Below are 20,371 nucleotides of genomic sequence, written 5' to 3'. Positions count from 1 at the left end.
AGGAAATATGCTCCCGATGTTGGGGGGATTCCAGAACCAGGGGTCACACAGTTTAAGAATAAAGGGTAGGCCATTTAGGACTGAGATGAGGAAAAACTTTTTTCACGCAGAGAGTTGTGAATCTGTGGAATTCTCTGCCACAGAAGGCAGTGGAGGCCAATTCACTGGATGTTTTCAAGAGAGAGTTAGATTTAGCTCTTGGGGCCAGTGGAATCAAAAGGGATATGATTGCCAATTAGAGAGAGAAAAAAAGGGAAGATTCAACTAAACCAACATGATTTTGTATGGAAGAGATAACATAACATACTTGAGAGAAGTTAAAAAAAAAAGAGAAATTGTGAAAAAGACTCAATGGTCAGGCAGCCTCTGTGAAGGGGGGAAATCCCTTCAGATCAGCTGGTGGTTTGGAATGACGCGCGAGGGGGAAGTGACGCAAATGCGGGGCAGCAAGCGGCCTGCAGTGCTGCGCCAAGCAGCGGGGCGGAGGTGACGTTCGAGGAAGCATCGACGCCGGTGCGGGGCAGCAAGCCTAGGGGAGCGGAAGTGAGGTAAGGCGCGGCCTGATTTAGTGGGGGCGGAAGTGACGTAAGACAGGGGGGGGGAGCGCAGGAGGCGCCGGGCAGCGGGGCGGAAGTGACGCACAAGGAAGCAGCGACGTTGGTGCGGGGCAGCAAGCTATGGGGGGCGGACGTGACGTAAGACTGAGGGGAGGAGTACAGGAGGCGCCGGGCAGCGGGGCGGAAGTGCTGTCGAGCCACCGGAAGTGCGCTGGCGGATCGGGTGAAGCCGAGCGGCGGGTTGATGGTGAGGCGAAGTGTGTCCGTGATTGTTGGCCCGGGGCCCGGGGGGAGATGGCGGGCGCCGTGGGGCCTGGGCTGGGCTCCCGGGGAGAGGAGCAAGGAGGCGGGAGGGGGGCATCATGGCGGCGGCGGGGGACGGGAGGGAGGCGCTAGGCCCGAAGGAGAAACACATTAACTCCACCCCCGCTTCACCCACTCTCGGATTCAGATTCAACTTTCATTGTCATTGTCAGTGGACAGTACAGAGACAACGAAATGCAGTTCCCACACACCTCACCACTCACCTTCCCCCCCCCCCTACTCTCTACTCCCTTCCCACTACCCTCCCTTCCCACTACCCTCCCTTCCCACTACCCTCCCTTCCCACTACCCTCCCTTCCCACTACCCTCCCTTCACACTCCACCCCCTCCCCACTCTCCCACTCCCCGCACTCCACTACCCCCCTCTTCCCCAGTCCGTCCCTTCACCCCTCCCCACTACCCTCCCTTCACACTCCACACTCCCTCCCTCCCCCTTCCCACTCCACTCTCCCACTCCCCGCACCCCACTACACCCCTCTTCCCCAGTCCGTCCCTTCACCCCTCCCCACTACCCTCCCTTCACACTCCACCCCCTCCCCACTCTCCCCTCCCCACACCACACTCCCTCCCTCCCTTCCCACTCCACTCTCCCACTCCCCGCACCCCACTACCCCCACTGCCCCCCTCCCTTCCCCAGTCCGTCCCTTCACCCCTCCCCACTACCCTCCCTCATCCTTCCCCCACACCATTCTCCTATTCCCCACATCCCAATCTCCCCTCTCCCCACTCCACTCTCCTATTCCCCACACCCCACTACCCCCCTCCCTACTCCCACTCCTTCCTCTTCTCCCGTCCCCACTCCCCTTTCCCCTCCCCCACCCACTCCACCGCCATTCAATGTGATCATGGCTGATCATCCCAAACCAGTACCCCGTTCTTGCCTTCTCCCCATATCCCCTGACTCCGCTATCTTTAAGAACCCTATCTAGCTCTCTTGAAAACATCCAGTGAACCGGCCTCCACCGCCTTCTGAGGCAGAGAATTCCACAGATTCACAACTCTGTGTGAAAAAGTTTTTCCTCGCCTCTGTTTTAAATGACTTACCCCTTATTCTTAAACTGTGACCCCCTGGTCCTGGGTGCTGTCTGTACGGAGTTTATTCGTTCTCCCTGTGACCTGCGTGGGATGTTCCGGTTTCCTCCCACACTCCAAAGACGTGCAGGTTTGTCGGTTAATTGGCTTCAGTAAAGATTTCGAATTGTCCCTAGTGTGTAGGATAGTGCTAGTGTACAGGAATCGCTGGTCGGCGCGGAGTTGGTGGGCCGAAGGGCCTGATTCTAAACTAAACTACTAAAGTACAAATTCACGTGGTCTCGGGGAGAACGTGCAAACTCCACACAGACAGCACCCGAGGTCAGATTCGATTCTGGGTCTCTGCGCTATGGACGAGAAATGGTGACAATGTTGATAGCTGGCCTGGGATCAGTTATTTAATTGCAAATTCCTTCATAACATGGAGGCAACACTGGTGCAACAGAGAGCTGATGCCTCGTAACACCAGAGACCTGGGTTCAATCCTGACCTTGGGTGCTTTCTGTGTGGAATGTGCATGTTCTCCCAGTGGCCACATGTGTTTTCTCCGGGTCTTCTGGTTTCCTCTCGCATCTCGAAGACATGTGGGTTTGTAGGTCAACTGGCCTCTGTAAACTGTTCCTCGTGCATAGGGAATGGAAGTGAAAGTGGGATAACATAGAACTTGCAGAGAGGATGTTTCCACTAGTGGGAGAGTCTAGGACTAGAGGTCATTAGCCTCAAAATTAAAGCATGTTCCTTTAGTGAGGAGATGCAGAGGAATTTCTTTAGTCAAAGAGCAATGAATCAGATGCTGGTAAAATCGAAGATAAACAAAAAATGCTAGAGAAACTCGGGTGAGGCAGCATCTATGGAGAGAAGGAATTGCCGACGTTTCGGGTCGGGGTTTCAAGCCGAAACGTCGCCAATTCCTTCTCTCCACAGATGCTGCCTCACCCACTGAGTTACTCCAGCATTTTTTGTCTACCTTGAATGTAGACTTTATGGGCCGAATGGCCTAAATCTGCTCCTATCACTTATGAAACTTATGACATTTTGGGCCAGGGGCAAGGGAAACTATAGATATGAAAAGGTACAAAGAACAAAAGATTCTAGGTACAATTTTGCAGCACAGTGGCGCAGCGGTAGAGTTGCTGCTTTACAGCGCCAGAGACCCGGGTTCGATCCTGACTACAGGTGCTGTCTGTACGGAGTTTGCACGCTCTCCCATGACCTGCGTTGGTTTTCTCCGAGAACTTCGGCTTCCTCTCACACTCCAAAGATGTACTTGTCGGGGGAACTTGCATAAAGCGGTCGGAAGTAATGGTGCAAGAAAATAACCAAGAAAAAAGGGAAGTGGGTTTCTCATTATCCGTGCACCATCACAACCACAACCCTGGTATTTTTGAAATATTCCAGTCCCTTGTGATGAAGCTAAGGCTACACCACTAGTACTGATGTACCTTGATAATATGCTGTTATTCTATGTTGAGGGAGGATTGTGTCCTTATGCTAAGAGATTTGATGCTTTGCTATCCAGATCTTGGGGTTTGTACCTTGAAAGCTCTAGGGTTAGCATTTAGTTTAGAGATGCAGCGTGGAAGCTGCCCCTTCGGCCCACTGAGTCAGTGCCGACCAAAGATCACCCCGTACACTAGTTTTATCCTACGCACAAAGGACAATTTACAGAAGCCAATTAACCTGCAAACCTGCACGCCTTTGTAGTGTGGGCGGAAGCCGAAGCGCCAGGAGAAAACCCACGTGGTCACAGGGCAGAGGTACAAGCTCCGTACAAACAGCACACACACGTAGTCAGGATCGATCTCGCGTGTCTGGTGCCGTCAGGAAGCAACTCCATCACTTCACCACTGTGCTGCCTCAATTCTTTGAAGGAGTCGGGATCCAGGGCTGGCAACGACGTTTGATAACTGAACTTGTTCATATCGCAGCAGCAACTGATTGCTTTGGAGATGTCTGATTTGATTTTGATGTGGAATCAAAGAACTGGAAATGCGTGTGAATGCACAAAAGGACACACACCGTGCTGAAAAGATTCACGGGTCAGGTAGCATCCGTGGAGAACCCTGGAGAAGGGTCTCAACCCGAAGCCCGAGAGAGATTGTTAAGGGCTTGGACAGGCTCGAGGCAGGAAATCATGTTCCCGATGTTGGGGGAGTCCAGAACCAGGGGCCACAGTTTAAGAATAAGGAGTAAGCCATTTAGAACGGAGACGAGGAAACACTTTTTCTCACAGAGAGTGGTGAGACTGGAATTCTCTGCCTCAGAGGGCGGTGGAGGAAGGTTCTCTGGGTGCTTTCAAGAGAGCTAGATATTGCTCTTAAAAATAGCGGAGTCGGGATATGGGGAGAAGGCAGGAACGGGGTACTGCTTGGGGATGATCAGCCATGATCACATTGAATGGCGGTGCTGGCTCGAAGGGCCAAATGCCCTACTCCTGCACCTATTGTCTATTGTCTATTGACCACCCCTGGAGTATTGTGTGCAGTTTTGGTCCCCTAATTTGAGGAAGGACATTCTTGCTATTGAGGGAGTACAGTGTAGGTTCACAAGGTTAATTCCCGGAATGGCGGGACTGTCATACGCTGAGAGAATGGAGCGGCTGGGCTAGTACACTCTGGAGTTTAGAAGGATGAGAGGGAAACTTTTTGATACATATAACATTTTTAAAGGTTTGGACATGCTAGAGGCAGGAAACATGTTCCCGATGTTGGGGGAGTCCAGAACCAGGGGCCACAGTTTAAGAATAAGGGGTAAGCCATTTAGAACGGAGACGAGGAAACACCTTTTCACACAGAGAATTGTGAGTCTGTGGAATTCTCTGCCTCAGAGGGTGATGGAGGCCGGTTCTCTGGATACTTTCAAGAGAAAACTAGATAGGGCTCTTAAAGATAGCAGGAATCGGGATATGGGGAGAAGGCAGGTGCGGGGTACTGATTGGGGATTATCAACCATGATCACATAGAATGGCGATGCTGGCTCGACGGGCCGAATGGCCTACTCCTGCACCTATTGTCTATTGAAACATCACCAACCCATGAAGTCCTCCAGAGATGCTGCCTGCTCCAGCGCTCCCTGTTTCAGGTTCCATTCATCCAAATGCAGAAGTACTCCATTATTTCCGACACTGAAGCAGATGACAGGGATTGGTTTACAGTTCTGGGCTTGTGTGCGCTGTTCTATAACTGTCTGCTTCCAACTGTAGCCGTCTTTTGTCTCACCACGACTGGTTGCACCTTCAGCCACGCTCTCGAATTACGTTCCCTGAAATTCTGTTCTGAAAGCTGCTGTAAACCTACCCCTGAGCAAGGTTTTGCTCGTCCCCGATGCCTTGACATCGTTAAATTATTCATTATTTTATCATTCAACAAGCGCAGGGAAGATTTACGAGGAGATATTGCCGGGACTCTAGGGCCTGAGCTCCAGGGAGAGGTTGGGTAGGCTCGGACTCTGTTCCTTCGAGCGTAGGAGGAGGACAATAGGTGCAGGAGTAGGCCATTTGGCCCTTCGAGCCAGCACCACCATTCACTGTGATCATGGCTGATCATCCCCAATCAGTACCCCGTTCCTGCCTTCTCCCCATATCCCCTGACTGTTTTTAAAAACCCTATCCAGATCTCTCTTGAAAGCATCCAGAGAACCTGCCTCCACTGCCCTCTGAGGCAGAGAATTCCACAGACTCACCACTCTCTGTGAGAAAAAGTGTTTCCTCGCCTCCGTTCTAAATGGCTTACTCCTTATTCTTAAACTGCGGCCCCTGGTTCTGGACTCCCCCAACATCGGGAACATGTTTCCTGCCTCTAGCGTGTCCAAGCCCTTAACAATCTTAAGGAGGAGGGGCGATCTTATCGTGTTTGAGTTTAGTTCAGTTTATTGGATGCACGGTGAAAAACCTTTGTTGCATGCCAACCAGTCAGCAGAAATACAATGCACGATTACACTCAAGCTATCCAGTGCACAGATACATTGTAAAAGGAATAACGTGAATAATAGTTAGTGCAAGATAAAGTTGAGTAAAATCCGATCAAAAATAGCCTGAGAGTCTCCAATGATGTAGATAGTAGATAGTGTATAAGATCATGAGCCTGTTACAGAGGTCACAGCCTTAGAATTAGAGGGCGCTCATTTAGAAAGGAGGTGAGGAGGAACTTCTTTAGTCAGAGGACAGTTAATCTGTGGAACTCATTGCCACAGGGGGCTGTGGAGGCCAAATCAGTGGATATTTTTAAGGCAGAGATAGACACATTCTTGATTAGAATGGGTGTCAAGGGTTATGGGGGGGGAAGGCAGCAAAATGGGATTAGGAGGCAGATATCAGCCACAAAATATCAGCCACGATTGAATGGTGGAGTAGACTCGATGGGCCGAATGGTCTAATTCTACTCCTATAACTTGTGAACTTATATGGAACGAGCTGCCAAAGGAGGTAGCTGAGGCAGGTTTAGAAGACATTTGACCAGTTACATGAGTGGGAAAGATTTAGCGGGTGATGGGCCAAATGCATGCAGGTGGGACTAGTGTAGAAGAGGCCATTTTGGTCAGCATGGGCAAGTTGAAGGGTGTCGGAAGGAACTGCAGGTGCTGGTTTAAACCGAAGAAAGACCCAAAAAGGTTAAAGGGCTTGTTTCTGTGCTGCATGACCTTTCACCACGTATGGACATGTTAGGGAGGCCGACATTTATAGACCATCCCTCATTGCCTGACGGGTGGTGGGAGGGAGGCTTTAGCGCATCACAGTCGGTTGGCTGGTGGTCCCCCTCAATTCTGTTGCAGTGAGAATCCAAGGAATTAGACCCATAAGTAACGTTAACCTACCTGATCTCCCGGTGGTTCATCACTTCAACTCCCTCTCCCATTCCCAATCTGACCTTTCTGTCCTGGGCCTCCTCCATTGTCAGAGTGAGGCTCAGCGCAAATTGGAAGAACAGCGCCTCATATTTTGCTTGGATAAAGAAAGGAAGAGGCGGAGAGTGGGCTGTGGGAGAGCTGGGAAGGGGAGGGGAAAGAGGGAGAAAGCAAGGACTACATGAAATTGGAGAAGTCAATGTTCATACCGCTGGGGTGTAGACTACCCAAGCGAAATATGAGGTGCTGCTACTCCAATTTACAGTGGGATATTTCGCTTGGGTAGTTTACACCCCAGCGGCATGAACATTGCCTTCTCTAACTTCTGGTAGCCCTTGCTTTCTCCCTCCATCCCCTTCCCAGTTCACCCACTAGTCTCACTGTCTCCGATTACATTCTATCTTTGTCCCGTCCCCTCCCCTCCCCTGACATCAGTCTGAAGAAGAGTCTCGACCCGAAACGTCGCCCATTCCTTCCCTCCAGAGATGCTGCCTCGCCCGCTGAGTTACTCCAGCATTTTGTTTCTACCCACAAGTAACACGTTGTATTCATGCACGTACTTGCCTTTTCCTTCTAGATGTAGTTTAGGTTATTATTGTTGTGTGTACCAAGGTAGGATGAAACGCTTGGTGTTGCATGCTATTCTAACAGATCTGATGTGCCATACATAAATACAATCTAGTCACACTCAAGTACCACGAGTGCAAGGTGCAGAATATAGTTCTCAGCATTATAGCGCAGCAGTCCCACAAACAAAGTCCAATGTCCGTAATGGGGTAGAGATGTATTGGTCAGTACCCTAGTTTGTGGAAGGACTGTAAGCTCAGTTATACCAGCTCGTTGTGCCTTATCTTATGGAAGAACCATTCAGGTTATCGATAACCAGGTTATCAAGAGTCGTGTTTCGATGTAAAATTTTAGCCTGGTTTGTGGAGATGAAGCGTGGAAACAGGCCCTTCGGCCCACTGAGTCCACGCTGGTCAGCGATCGCCCCTTACACTAGTTCTATCACTGGACACAATGTACAGAAACCAATTAACCTACAAACCTGCACGTCTTTGGGATGTGGGAGGAAACCGGAGCACCCGGAAAAAACCCACACGGTCACGGGGAGAACGTACAGACGGCACCTGTAGTCAGGATCGAGCCCGGGTCTTTGACGCTGTGAGGCAGCAATTCTACCGCTGTGCAGGCCATGGGGTAGAGATGAGTTGGACAGGACCCTAGTTTATGAAAGGATCATTGCGTTTTACGATGTAAACCTTCTATTTGGAAGTGACTCTAATTTTGCATGAATGAAATGGTTTTGCGGGAGAGTCTGTTGAGATGGTGATGTTGAATGAAGGGTAACCGAGCTGCCCGCTGCTGTCTCCTCGCAGGAAGAGAGAATGTCTGGTGAAAGTGTGGTGTCCCCAGTGCCGGCGGCCTCCACCCGGACCACCTCCTTCAAAGGGGCGAGCCCGAGCTCCAAGTACGTCAAGCTGAACGTGGGAGGAGCACTCTACTACACCACCATGCAGACGCTGACCAAGCAGGACACCATGCTGAAGGCCATGTTCAGCGGCAGGATGGAGGTGCTGACGGATAGCGAAGGTAACGGCTTCATCTCTGGCTTGCCCCGGCAGCCCCTTGTGAGTTTAGTTTAGAGATACAGCGCGGAAACAGGCCCTTCTGCCCACCGAGTCTGCACCGACGAGCGATCCCTGCACATTAACGCAATCTCACACACACACACAACATTTAAAAAAATTTAAATTGATGGGTTTTTTTTTTCCTTTTTCCTTCCTCCCACAATATGTAATATGTAAAAGAATATGTGATTCTGTTGTAGTTTGTTTGTTTGTTTGTTTGTCTTTTGCACAAAGTCCACGAGCATTGCCACTTTTCATTTCACTGCACATCTCGTATATGTGTATGTGACGAGTAAACTTGACTTGACACACTAGGGACAATTTTACATTTTACACCAAACCAATCAACCTACAAACCTGAACGTCTTTGGAGTGTGGGGGGAGCACCCGGAGAAAACCCAAGGGTCTCGACCCGAAACGTCACCCGTTTCTCCTCTCCATAGATGCTGCCTCACCCGCTGAGTTACTCCAGCATTTTGTGTCTAACTTCAATTTCTTCCAGCATCTGCAGTTCTTTCTCACTAAGCTAAACGAAATCTCTGAACAAGAGGGATGAGTGACGTTTTGGGTTGGAACCCTTTTCCAGGTCTGAAGAAGGGTCTCGACCCAAAATGTCACCTATTTCTTTTCTCCAGGGATGCTGCCTGACCCGCTGAGTTATTTATCAATATTGAGCTAGCATTTTGCATCTAACCGGTATAACCCAGCATCTGCAGTTCCCTCCTACACATTTAGCCCACGCTGGTTCCACTTGCACAAATATAACCAAATGGAGGATTCTCACTTGATGTGTAACTTTCTCGTGAGTGAAAAGTTGACAAGACAACATTTAAAAAAAGAAAAACGCAAATTGGCTTTGCGAAAGCCTTGACATAAACAAAATGGCTGCCAAAACCTGGCGTTGACATGGGCCATATGGTGCTCCATTTTGCGCAAGTTGTTTGCACAAAGTTAACTGACTGCAGAGATGATTCATACATTATGTGTCCTTATGACACTTCTGGGCCTGTCCCACTTACGCGACTTTTTCGGCAACTGCCGGCACCCGTCATAGGTCGTTACAGGTCCTGAAAAATTTCAGCATGTTGAAAATCCAGCGGCGACCTGAAAGACGCTACGACTCTTTGGGCGACTGAGGAGACGACTCACGGCCATACAGGCGACACCCTGGCGACATGTTGCGGGGTGAAGCCCTTATGATCGTGGGTAGTCGCCCAAAGAGTCGAACATTGTTCTGGTTGCTGCTGGATTTTCAACATGTTTTAAATTTTCGGCGACCTGCAACGACCTATGACGGGTGCCGGCAGTCGCCCGAAAAAATCGCGTGAGTGGGACAGGCCCATTAGGACGTCTGAAGAAGAGTCCCGACCCGAAATGTCACCTGTTCCTTCTCCCCAGAGATGCTGCCTGACCCGCTGAGTTTCTCCAGCTTTTTGTGTCTATCTTCGGTTTGAAGCAGCATCTGCTGTTCCTTCCTACACGGTGCCCATATGTTGCTGATCTGCCTACAATTAAACAATACAAGAATTGCTGAGGAAAGGCATGAACAGGAGTGGAGGTAGGGTAGGAACAGGAAAGAGGTGGAGTTTAAACAAAAAAAACGGATGAGAGAATAGAAATGGGGGTAGATTTTGCCTGCTACCGGCCTCTATCATATATTTTTTTTAAGTTTATATGTCATGTATATTGTCCTAACAGGAGAAATACAATGAACCTTTGAGTGGAAAGATGCTGGTTTACACCAAAGATAGATTCCAAATGCTGGAGTAACTCAACGGGTCGAGCAGCATCTCTGGAGAGTAGGGATGGGTGACGTTTCGGGTCGAGACCCTTCAGACTGAAAGATAGAGGTGGATGGGTAGGTGGGGGAGCACGAGACGAGAAAAGGCCAGAACAAGACAGGGCCAGTGACAGGTGAACTCTGGAAGGGTGGAGTCCACAATGGCCCATTGTTTGGCTGGGGACCATGTGCTAACGAGAGGGATGCAAACAGTGGAACCAGTAGGACTACATGGGTGGGGGATGGGGGGAGGGAATGCTGGAGTTACTTGAAATTAGACAAATCAATGTTCATACCACTGGGTTATAATTTGGATTAGTTGCCTTATTTGTACTGAAAACCTGCAATTTGTTCCTGCGCTTCTGTAATGCATTCCTTGGATCCCAGCCACAAGTCATTTATATAAGCCTGATGGTAGACAAAAAATGCTGGATAAACTCAGCGGGTGAGGCAGCATCTATGTAGTGAAGGAATAGACGGCGTTTTGGGTCGAGACCCTTCTTCAGACTAATGTGGGGGTGGGGGGGCAGGAAAAAGACAAAAGAGGCAGAGACAGTGGGCTTGTGGGAGAGCTGGGAAAGGGAGGGGAAGGAGGGAGATAGCAGGGACTACCTGAAATTGGAGAAGTCAATGTTCATACCGCTGGGGTGTAGACTACCCAAGCGAAATATGAGGTGCTGCTCCTCTGATTTGCGCTGGACCTCACCCAGGCCATGTAGGAGGCCCAGGGCCGAAAGGTCGGATTCGGAAATGGAGGGGGAGTTGAAGTGCTGAGCCACCGGGAGATCGGGTTGGTTAGTGCGAACTGAGCGGAGGTGTTCGGCGAAGCGATCGCCGAGCCTTCGCTTGGTCTCACCGATGTCGAGCAGTTGATTGATGATTAGCCTGATGATTTGTTTTCTCTGTTTTGATAGTGACTACATCAAATCCACTAATGTGATTAGTTTGGAATGTTTGCTGGAAAATATCTATATTGACACTCCCCCTTGTGGTAGCGCAAGGCATGAAACAACTCGGTAAAGAAAGGTTGTGTTATTGTGCCCATGCTGGTAGTAGGACTAAAGGTGCCTTTAGAAAAGAGATGAGGAATTTATTTAGTCAGAGGTTCGTGAATCTGTGGAATTCATTGCCACAGACGGCTGTGGAGGCCAATGGATATTGTTAAGGCAGTGGTTGACAGATTCTTGATTAGTACAGGGAGAAGGCAGGAAAATGGGGTTGAGAGGGAAAGATAGATTAGCCATGATTGAATGGCGGAGTAGACTCGATGGGTCGAATGTCCTAATTCTTCTCCTATGACATGCATTTGTCATCCAATCTAGATTGGAGTCTGTGGAATTCTCTGCCTCGGAGGGCGGTGGAGGCAGGTTCTCTGGATGCTTTCAAGAGAGAGTTAGATAGGGCTCTTAAAAATAGCGGAGTCAGGGGATATGGGGAGAAGGCAGGAACGGGGTACTGATTGGGGATGATCAGCCATGATCATATTGAATGGCGGTGCTGCCTTGAAGGGCCGAATGGCCTACTCCTGCGCCTCTTGTCTATTGTCTATTATTCCTCCAAACCTGTCCTATCCATGTACTTGCCTAAATGTTTCTTAAACGATGGGATAGTCCCAGCCTCCACTACCTCCCCTGGCTGCATGTGCCATGCGCCCAAAACCCTTTGTGTGGAAAAAGTTACCCCTCAGATTCCTATTAAATCTTTTCTCCTTCACCTTGAACCTATGTCCTCTGGTCCTCGATTCCCCTACTCTGGACAAGAGACTCTGCACATCCACCCAATCTATTCCTCTCATGATTTTGTGCACCCTCATCCTCCTGCGCTCCATGGAATAGAAACCCAGCCTACTCAACCTCACCCTGTAGCTCACACCCTCTAGTCCTGGCAACATCCTCGTAAATCTTCTCTGAACCCTTCCAAACTTGACAATATCTTTCCTGTAACATGGTGCCCAGAACGGAACACAATATTCTAAATGCGGTCTCACCAACATCTTATACAAACTGCAACATGACCTCCCCACTTCTATGGTCAATACTGATGAAGGCCAAAGTGCTAAAAGCCTTTTTGACCACCTTATCCACATGTGACTTGAACTTCAAGGAACCATGCACCTGTACTCCTAGATCCCTCTGCTCTACAACACTACCCAGAGGCCTACCATTTACTGTGTAGGTCCTGCCCTTGTTCGACGTCCCAAAATGCAACACCTCACACTTCTCTGTGTTAAATTCCATCAACCATTCCTCCGCCCACCTGGCCAATCGATCCAGATCCTGCTGCAATCGTTCACAACCATCTTCACTATCTGTAAAAACACTAACTTGTGCATCATCAGCAAACTTGCTAATCTTGCCCTGTATGTTCTCATCCAATCATTGATGTAGATGACAAACAGTAATGGGCCCAGCACTGAACCCTGAGCCACACCACTAGTCACAGTAATATTCCTTCTCTCCAGAGATGCTGCCTGCCCCGCCAGCAAAATTGTCTATCTTCGGGTTAAATCGGCATCTGCAGTTCCCTCCAATCTAACATGAGCACCTTGCCTTGTGTGTTTGCAGGCTGGATTCTGATTGACCGTTGCGGCAAGCACTTTGGCGCCGTTCTGAACTACCTACGCGATGGCGCGGTGCCTCTCCCGGAGACCAATCGCGAGATCGAGGAGCTGTTGGCTGAGGCGAAATACTACCTGGTGCAGGGACTGGTGGAGGAGTGCCAATCTGCCCTGCAGGTAGACTCACCTTCACACTCTGTGGGTGGCACAGCTTTACAGGTGGCTGCTGCCCGCCCGCAGAGCACCAGACAGTGACCCAATGCATTCTAGTTGTCACACAGATTGGGAAGAAGACTTATCAAGGCCGTGCAAAATACCTCCACAACATACCTACCCGTCTGACTGTCCCGCCCTGTGCCCTTTCCAATTTGAAAATTAGCTTCTCCATTTCGTGAAATATGAAGGTTCTCCATTTCTTGAACTATGAAGGTTCTCCATTTCTTGAGCTATGAAAGTTGCCCCTCAGGTTCCTGCTAAATCTTTTCATTCTCAATTTGAACCTGTGTTCCCTGGTTCATGATTCCCCTGCTCTGTGCGTTCACCATATCTATTCCTCTCATGATCTTATACGCCCCTCATCCTCGCGCTCCACGGAATATAGGCCAAGTCTGCCCAACCTCTCCCGATAGATCAGTCCCTCGAGTCCTGGCAACATCCTCACATCGTAGCCGCGCTTTTTGTAGCTTTACGGTGTGAAAGCAAATCGATCGTTCACCTGGAGAGTGTCTCGAGTTACGAGGTACAGTCCGGAAGCAGGCCCTTCGGCCCGTCGACCAGCGATCCCCGCACACTTAACGCCATCCTACACACACTAGGGACAATTTACAAGTCTACCAAAGCCAATTAACCTACAAACCTGCACGTCTTTGGAGTGTGGGAGGAAACCGGAGGGTGGGAGGAAACCGGGGAGAACGTACAAGCTCTGTACAGACGACACCCGTAGTCAGGATCGAACCTGGGTCTCTGGTGCTGTGAGGCAGCAACTCTACCGCTGTGCCACACTGGATCTCTGTCGCTGCCTCCATTTTAAATCTGCTCTATGTTGTTTTTGTGTTAATCACTCTTGTGTAGTCTACAATTTGAGGCATGCTGTGTGTTTATAACGTTGGGGAAATGCTTTCAGATTTGAAATGTCCGTTTGCCTTGCAGCAGAAAGAAACATATGAGCCCTTCTGCAAAGTTCCTGTCATCACATCAAACAAGGAGGAGCAACGGTTGATAGCAACGTCCAATAAGGTTAGAACATTGGGAATGGTCCCCTTGAGGAAGGTGTGATGCACCCATGTCTTGTGTCTGAAGCCCATAAGTGATAGGAATAGAATTAGGCCATTCGGCCCATCAAGTCTACTCTGCCATTCAATCATGGCTGATCTATCTCTCCCTCCTAACCCCATTGTCCTGCCTTCTCCCCATCACCCCTGACTAATGAAGATTCCTATCTCTGCCGTAAAAATATCCATTGACGGCCTCCACAGCCGTCTGTGGCAAAGAATTCCACAGATTCGCCACCCTCTGACTGAAGAAATTCTTCCTCGTCTCATTCCGAAAGGAACGTCCTTTAATTCTGAGGCTGTGACCTCTGGTCCTGGACTCTCCCACTAGGGGCAACATCCTCTCCACATCCACTCTACCCAAGCCTGTCTGGATGTGTCATCACTACTAACACTGCATCATCTCAGTCCCTGGACCCACGCTGTTTCACTGTTCACAATGACTCATTAAATTTGCCCTTTGAACAGTTGCAATAGAGTCATGAGGTGACAAAACAAAGCCCCATGTATCCCGATGATACAAAAAACTGCGGATGCTCGTTTAGGTCAGGCAGCATCTCTAGAGAACATGGATCGGTGAAGTTTTGGGTCGGGCTCTCTTCAGACTTCAGAAGAGTCTCGACCCAAAACGTCACCCTTTCCCTCTCTCGAGATGCGGCCTGCCCCGCTGAGTTACAGCAGCTTTCCGTGTCTATCTCCAGAGACTGGTTAGCAGGCAACAAAAACATTTCACTGTACACCAGTACACGTGACAGTAAACTCTTCTCAACAGCTGTTTATCAGGCAACTGAATCATCCTACCACGACCAGAGAGCAGTCTTGAACTATATCAGCGAACGTTCAAGACATTGGTATTAGACCTTAAAAGCCTGGTCATAGAAACATACAGCACGGAAACAGGCCCTTCGGCCTAACTTGCCCATCCCAACCAAGAGGCCTCATCTACACTAGTCCCGTCTTCCTGCATTTGGCTCATATTCCTCTAAACTTGTCCTATGCATGTACCTGTCCAAATGTCTTTTAAATGTTGTTACATTATCTGTCTCATCCACCCCCTCTGACAGCTTGTTTCCTGTCCCCACTGGCCAGTCCTAGTAGCATTTGCCGAAACTCTGGGTAACTAGACTGGCGGTCTGTGAGTTGTTTCTGATCGATGTATCTAATTAACTGTTTAATATTCTTTCAAATATTGTGAAATGTTCTTTTCTCTTTCTAGCCTTCAGTCAAGCTGTTGTATAACAGAAGCAACAACAAATATTCTTACACCAGGTAAGTGTACGCCATTGTTTGATGCGTGGACATTCCCTGCATGAGCGGAGAGCAGTGTCCTTCCCAAAGTGATTTAATGGATGGTGTACAAACTTGTGGCCAATAGGTCCCATCTCCAGAGGTTGCGTTGTGTGAATTATGCTTTAGTTTAACGAGATACAGCGTGGAAACGAGCCCTTCGGCCCACTGAGTCCGTGCCGGCCAGCGATCGCCCCCGTACACCAGCTCTAACCAGCAGCACACTAGGGACAATTTACAGAAGCCAATTAACCTACAAACCCACGCGGCTTTTGAATGTGGGAGGAAGTCGGAGCACCCGGAAAAGCACTCGCGCGGTTGCAGGGAGAATGGACTAACTCCGTGCAGGCAGCTCCCGTGAATCCTGGGTCCCTGGCGCTGTGAGGCAGCACCTCTACCGCTGTGTCTCCGTGCCACCCCCAAGACCTGCTCAAGACTCCAGCTCCACAGTTTCTTATGCCTCCCCAGCTTAATACTTGTATCTCGCAGCAACTTTAATTCCGTACAACATAACATAGTACTTCACACAAGTGCCATCAAACAGGATTTGACACCAAGTTACGCAAGGAGGTGTTAGCACAGATCACTAGCAGCTTGATCAAAGATGCATGCTCTGAAGCTGCTTGACTAAAGAAGCGGATTTCTAGGGCTTAAGAGCTTAATTCAGCTCCTGCAAGTTTAAGGAACGAGAAATAAATTTGATTTATAAAGCTCCTTTCACGTATTTGAACATCTCAAATGCTTCACAGTTATTGTATTCACAGTATGATATTGCATTTGTGGAAATTGATTATGCAATACTGGCATTGTAATAATAATGAAGTGTTTGAGATGTCAAAGGAGCTTCATCAATTAAATTTACTCCTCATTCCTGAAACTTGCAGGAGAAGACTTATGCCCCTGTCCCACTTAGGAAACCTGAATGGAAACCTCTGGAGACTTTGCGCCCCGCCCAAGGTTTCCGTGCGGTTCCCGGAGGTTTTTGTCAGTCTCCCTACCTGCTTCCACTACCTGCAACCTCCGGGAACCACCTGCAACCTCCGGGAACCGCACGGAAACCTTGGGTGGGGCGCAAAGTCCCCAGAGGTTTCCATTCAGGTTTCCTAAGTGGGACAGGGGCATTAAGCTGTTCTCTGTAGCCGGTTCCTTTAATTAAGAAATCAAATTTAGGGGTTCTGATCAACTGGCGCATCAAACAAAGGCACGGTGGCGCAGCGGTAGAGTTGCTACCTCAGCGCCAGAGTCCAGGGTTCGATCCCGACTACGGGTGCTGTCTGTACGGAGTTTGTACGTTCTCCCCGTGACCTGCGAGATAGACAATAGGTGCAGGAGTAGGCCATTTGGCGCTTCGAGACAGCACCGCCATTCACTGTGATCATGGCTGATCATCCACATTCAGCACCCCGTTCCTGCCTTCTCACCATATCCCCTGACTGCTATCTTTAAGAGCTATCTTTTAAGAACTCTCTCTTGAAAACATCCAGTGAATTGGCCTCCACTGCCTTCTGAGGCAGAGAATTCCACAGATTCACAACTCTCTGGGTGAAAATGTTTTTCCTCGTCTCCTTTCTAAATGGCCGACCCCTTATTCTTACCCGTTACCCCTAAATGGCCATTCTTCGGTTTTCTCCCACACTACAAAGACGTGCAGGTTTCTATCAATCAATCAACCTTTATTGTCACCTCGCAAAGCAACAGTTGTACAGTGCAAAATGAGAAGATGTTTCCCAGGGAATACCAGAGCATCGCACATAAAACCTAAACATTTCACACATAAATGAAAACAATAAAATCAATCCAGTCCCTGAGAAAAACAACACGAATAGTGAAAAAGTGCAGGTAAAACAAACAGCAACAAAAATACAAGTAACAACAGTCATAAATTGTCCATGGCAGTTGATTTAAGTGGCCAGTGCCAGAGTTGTAGGTTAATTGGCTTGGTGTAAATGTAAAATTGTGATTAGTGTGCGCAGGAGAGTGTTAGTGTGCGGGGATCGCCGGTCGGAGCGGACTCGGTGAGCCGAGGGGCCTGTTTCCACACTGCATCTCCAAACTAAAACTAAACTGTTCTCTGTGGACGTTTCCTTCAATTAAGAAATGAAATTTGGCGAGAGAAGGAATGGGTGACGTTTCGGGTCAGAAGGAGGGTCTCGACCCGAAACGTCGCCCATTGCACCTCTCCACAGATGCTGCCTGTCCCGCTGAGTTACTCCAGCATTTTATGTCCATCTTTAGTTTAAACCAGCATCTGCAGTTCCTTCCCAAGCAATGAGATTTCTGGGTTCTGATCAACTGGTACACAAAATTAAGTGCGTTTCCTTGTGTGTTTTCAGCAACTCTGACGATAACATGCTGAAGAACATCGAGCTGTTCGACAAGTTGTCCCTGCGCTTCAACGGCAGAGTGCTTTTCATCAAGGACGTCCTGGGCGATGAGATCTGCTGCTGGTCCTTCTATGGGCAGGGCCGAAAGATCGCTGAAGTCTGCTGCACTTCCATCGTATACGCCACGGAGAAGAAACAGACCAAGGTGCGTTTCTGATCTGTTCAGTTCAAAGATAAAGCGCGGAAGCCGTTTAGAACGGAGACGAGTAAAACACTTTTTCTCACAGAGGGTGGCGAGTCTGTGGAATTCTCTGCCTCAGAGGGCGGTGGAGGCGGGTTCTCTGGATGCTTTCAAGAGAGAGCTAGATAGGGCTCTTAAAATTGCCGAGTCATGGGGATATGGGGAGAAGGCAGGAACGGGGTACTGATTGGGGTTGATTAGCCGTGATCACATTGAATGGCGGTGCTGGCTCGAAGGGCCAAATGGCCTACTCCTGCACCTATTGTCTATTGTCTGCAGTTCTTTCCTGTGCATTGACGGCGTGTGTCCCTCATGCAGGTGGAGTTCCCCGAGGCCCGGATCTACGAGGAGACTCTGAATATCCTGCTGTACGAGACGCAGGACGGCCGCGGGCCGGATAACGCCCTGTTGGAGGCGACTGGGGGGGCGGCCGGCCGATCCCACCACCTGGAGGAGGAGGAGGACCGGGAGCGGATCGAGAGGGTCCGCAGGATTCACATCAAGCGCCCCGACGACCGCTCGCACCTCCACCAGTGAGAGGGCGAAAAGACCAGCGAGCAGCAGCCGCAGCAGCCCGGTCCTAACCCTTCTCCCCCTCCCCCCCACCCTCAATCTTCCTCTGGAAGAAAGAGAGGGAGAGAGGGGGGGGAGAACTGAAAACATTCTTGCCTAACTGAGATCTTGCAACATTTGACAGAGCAAAATAGGTTCAAGCCATTCCGTACAAACCGGCCCGACTGCAACCTTACGCAGCAGGTGAAGTATGGAGAATTGCAGAGAAGCTGCTGCTAAAACTCTAGCTTAGGATGCTGGCCGACGCAGCTGAATTCTAGCCTTAACTGTTCCCCGAGGAGCGAGGTACTGTTTTTGCTTTGAACCTCGCGGAGAATGTTACTCGAGAAAAATTTACCTGCGCCTTTGACGCTGCGCTCTCTTCCTCCCCCCCCCCCCCCCCCCCCGTATCGTTCGGTTCAGTCGTCACCGTGCCCCCCCCCCCCCCCCCCCCCCCACGCCGCTGGGAATGAGCGGGAAGACAGTGTGGGGATGCACATCAGCTGAACTGGGATGGGACAAAGATCATGTGATCTCACGCCTGGCCCTTCTAATTTCAGACTACTCCATCCCGATCCCCCCCCCCCCCCCCTTCCCATTTTAGAATCCAATCAACCTTTTTTATCTAATTAATTGGTGTAAAAAATACCCTGCTGGGCAAAAATCTTCCCTCATATTCACCACTCTGAGCTTAAACTCTTCACTGGCTTCACCGAGTCAACCTAACTATTTATTTCAACACTGGCATTTTGATTTATAGAAGCAATCGGTCAGATCCTCCTGCAGTTTGGATTGCCTTGCCGTCTCAGAAGGCTGCAATCCTACACTTTTATCACTGCGAGATATTTTTAATAAATAACTTGAATAAAATACCTAACGATACTTGTGTCAATGGGTATCACGTCAGGGTCAACATATCTCCCAACAGTAGAGGAGCCGCCCACAGGAACTGCAGATGCTGGTTTACGCCAAAGATAGTCACTAAATGCTGGGGTAACTCAGCGGGGCAGGCAGCATCTCTGGAGAGAAGGAACGGGCGACCCTTCTTCAGACCCGAAACGTCAACCCGTTCCTTGCCTCCAGAGATGCTGCCTGTCCCGCTGAGTTACTCCAGCATTTTGTGTCCATCGCTGGAACTTGCATATTCATCCTGAAGCCTCATTCTACTCCAATATTTTTCTCTCAATATCACACGGTTAATATGGAATTAATTAACCAGCAGGCAATTAACATGTTCTCGATCTAAACCACACCGCGGTTAAGTTTGCAAGTCACAATGCTGGGTTTGGAAGCACAGTAATATGTCTCACCACCTTCACTACTTGTGGACGGAGGGGAAAGCTGAATGCAATACAATCAGGCTCTAGATTCCAGTTTTGTAGCTTCTCTGGGGAGCGATAATTTCAGTTGGCACACCTTTAGTTTAGAGATACAGCACGGAAACAGGCACTTCGACCCACCGAGTCCGTGCCGGCCAGCGATCCCCGCACACTTATAGCCCTGTCCCACGGTACGAGTTCATTCCAAGAGCCCTCCCGAGTTTGCCCCGATTCGAACTCGGAGATTTACGGTAATGGCCGCTCGTCAATACTCGGGGCTCTCGTGGACATTTTGAAAAATCTTCACGGGTCTTCCCGTGCTTACCCTGCCGTTAGCGAGTCTTCCCGAGTACCTGCCGTTAGCGTTACGAGCCGCTAAGAGACGTCCCCGAGCTCCGACGTGCCCGCTACGTTAATTCTCCGTGCTTACCACGAGTTTGATTGTTTTTTTTAACTCGGGAGAGCTGTAGGAATGAACTCGTACCGTGGGACAGGGCTTTAACACTAACCTACACACTCTGGGAACAATTTACAATTATACCAAGCCGATTAACAGACAAATCTGTACGTCTTTGGAGGAAAAAAAGACTTAAGCTGTTCTTTGTAGATGGTTCCTTCAATATTAAGAAATACAATTTTGGGGTTCTGATCGAA

The 20,371-nt window shown here is 49.5% G+C and overlaps 1 protein-coding gene across 3 annotated transcripts; it reads left to right on the top strand.

The window, feature by feature from the left end:
* The first annotated feature begins 719 nt into the window (after positions 1–719).
* Positions 720–18,997, top strand: kctd10 (potassium channel tetramerization domain containing 10). Of its 3 annotated transcripts, none has more exons than XM_033043796.1 (7): positions 720–804; positions 8,135–8,348; positions 12,731–12,900; positions 13,876–13,959; positions 15,211–15,263; positions 17,615–17,810; positions 18,165–18,997. In XM_033043796.1, the coding sequence occupies exons 1-7, from the start codon at positions 802–804 to the stop codon at positions 18,381–18,383; spliced, it is 939 nt and encodes a 312-aa protein (XP_032899687.1). In that variant the 5' UTR covers positions 720–801; the 3' UTR covers positions 18,384–18,997. The 3 variants fall into 3 exon arrangements, with proteins under 3 accessions (XP_032899687.1, XP_032899686.1, XP_032899688.1); XM_033043795.1 differs by having other exon boundaries at positions 13,873–13,959; XM_033043797.1 differs by lacking the exon at positions 720–804 and adding an exon at positions 2,001–2,043 and having other exon boundaries at positions 13,873–13,959.
* Positions 18,998–20,371: the final 1,374 nt, after the last annotated feature.

The sequence above is a fragment of the Amblyraja radiata genome, chromosome 25 (assembly GCF_010909765.2).
Source record: "Amblyraja radiata isolate CabotCenter1 chromosome 25, sAmbRad1.1.pri, whole genome shotgun sequence".
Lineage (NCBI taxonomy): Eukaryota > Metazoa > Chordata > Chondrichthyes > Rajiformes > Rajidae > Amblyraja > Amblyraja radiata.
The sequence above is the reverse complement of the archived record's forward strand: the minus strand, read 5'-3'. Positions and strand labels throughout refer to the sequence as shown.

Bases quoted from the DNA above. Each gene is read 5' to 3' on its own strand.
- kctd10 (XM_033043795.1), top strand. The intron at 12,901-13,872 runs GTAGACTCACCT...TTTGCCTTGCAG, and splicing joins AGTGCCAATCTGCCCTGCAG to CAGAAAGAAACATATGAGCC. The intron at 13,960-15,210 runs GTTAGAACATTG...TTCTCTTTCTAG, and splicing joins TGATAGCAACGTCCAATAAG to CCTTCAGTCAAGCTGTTGTA.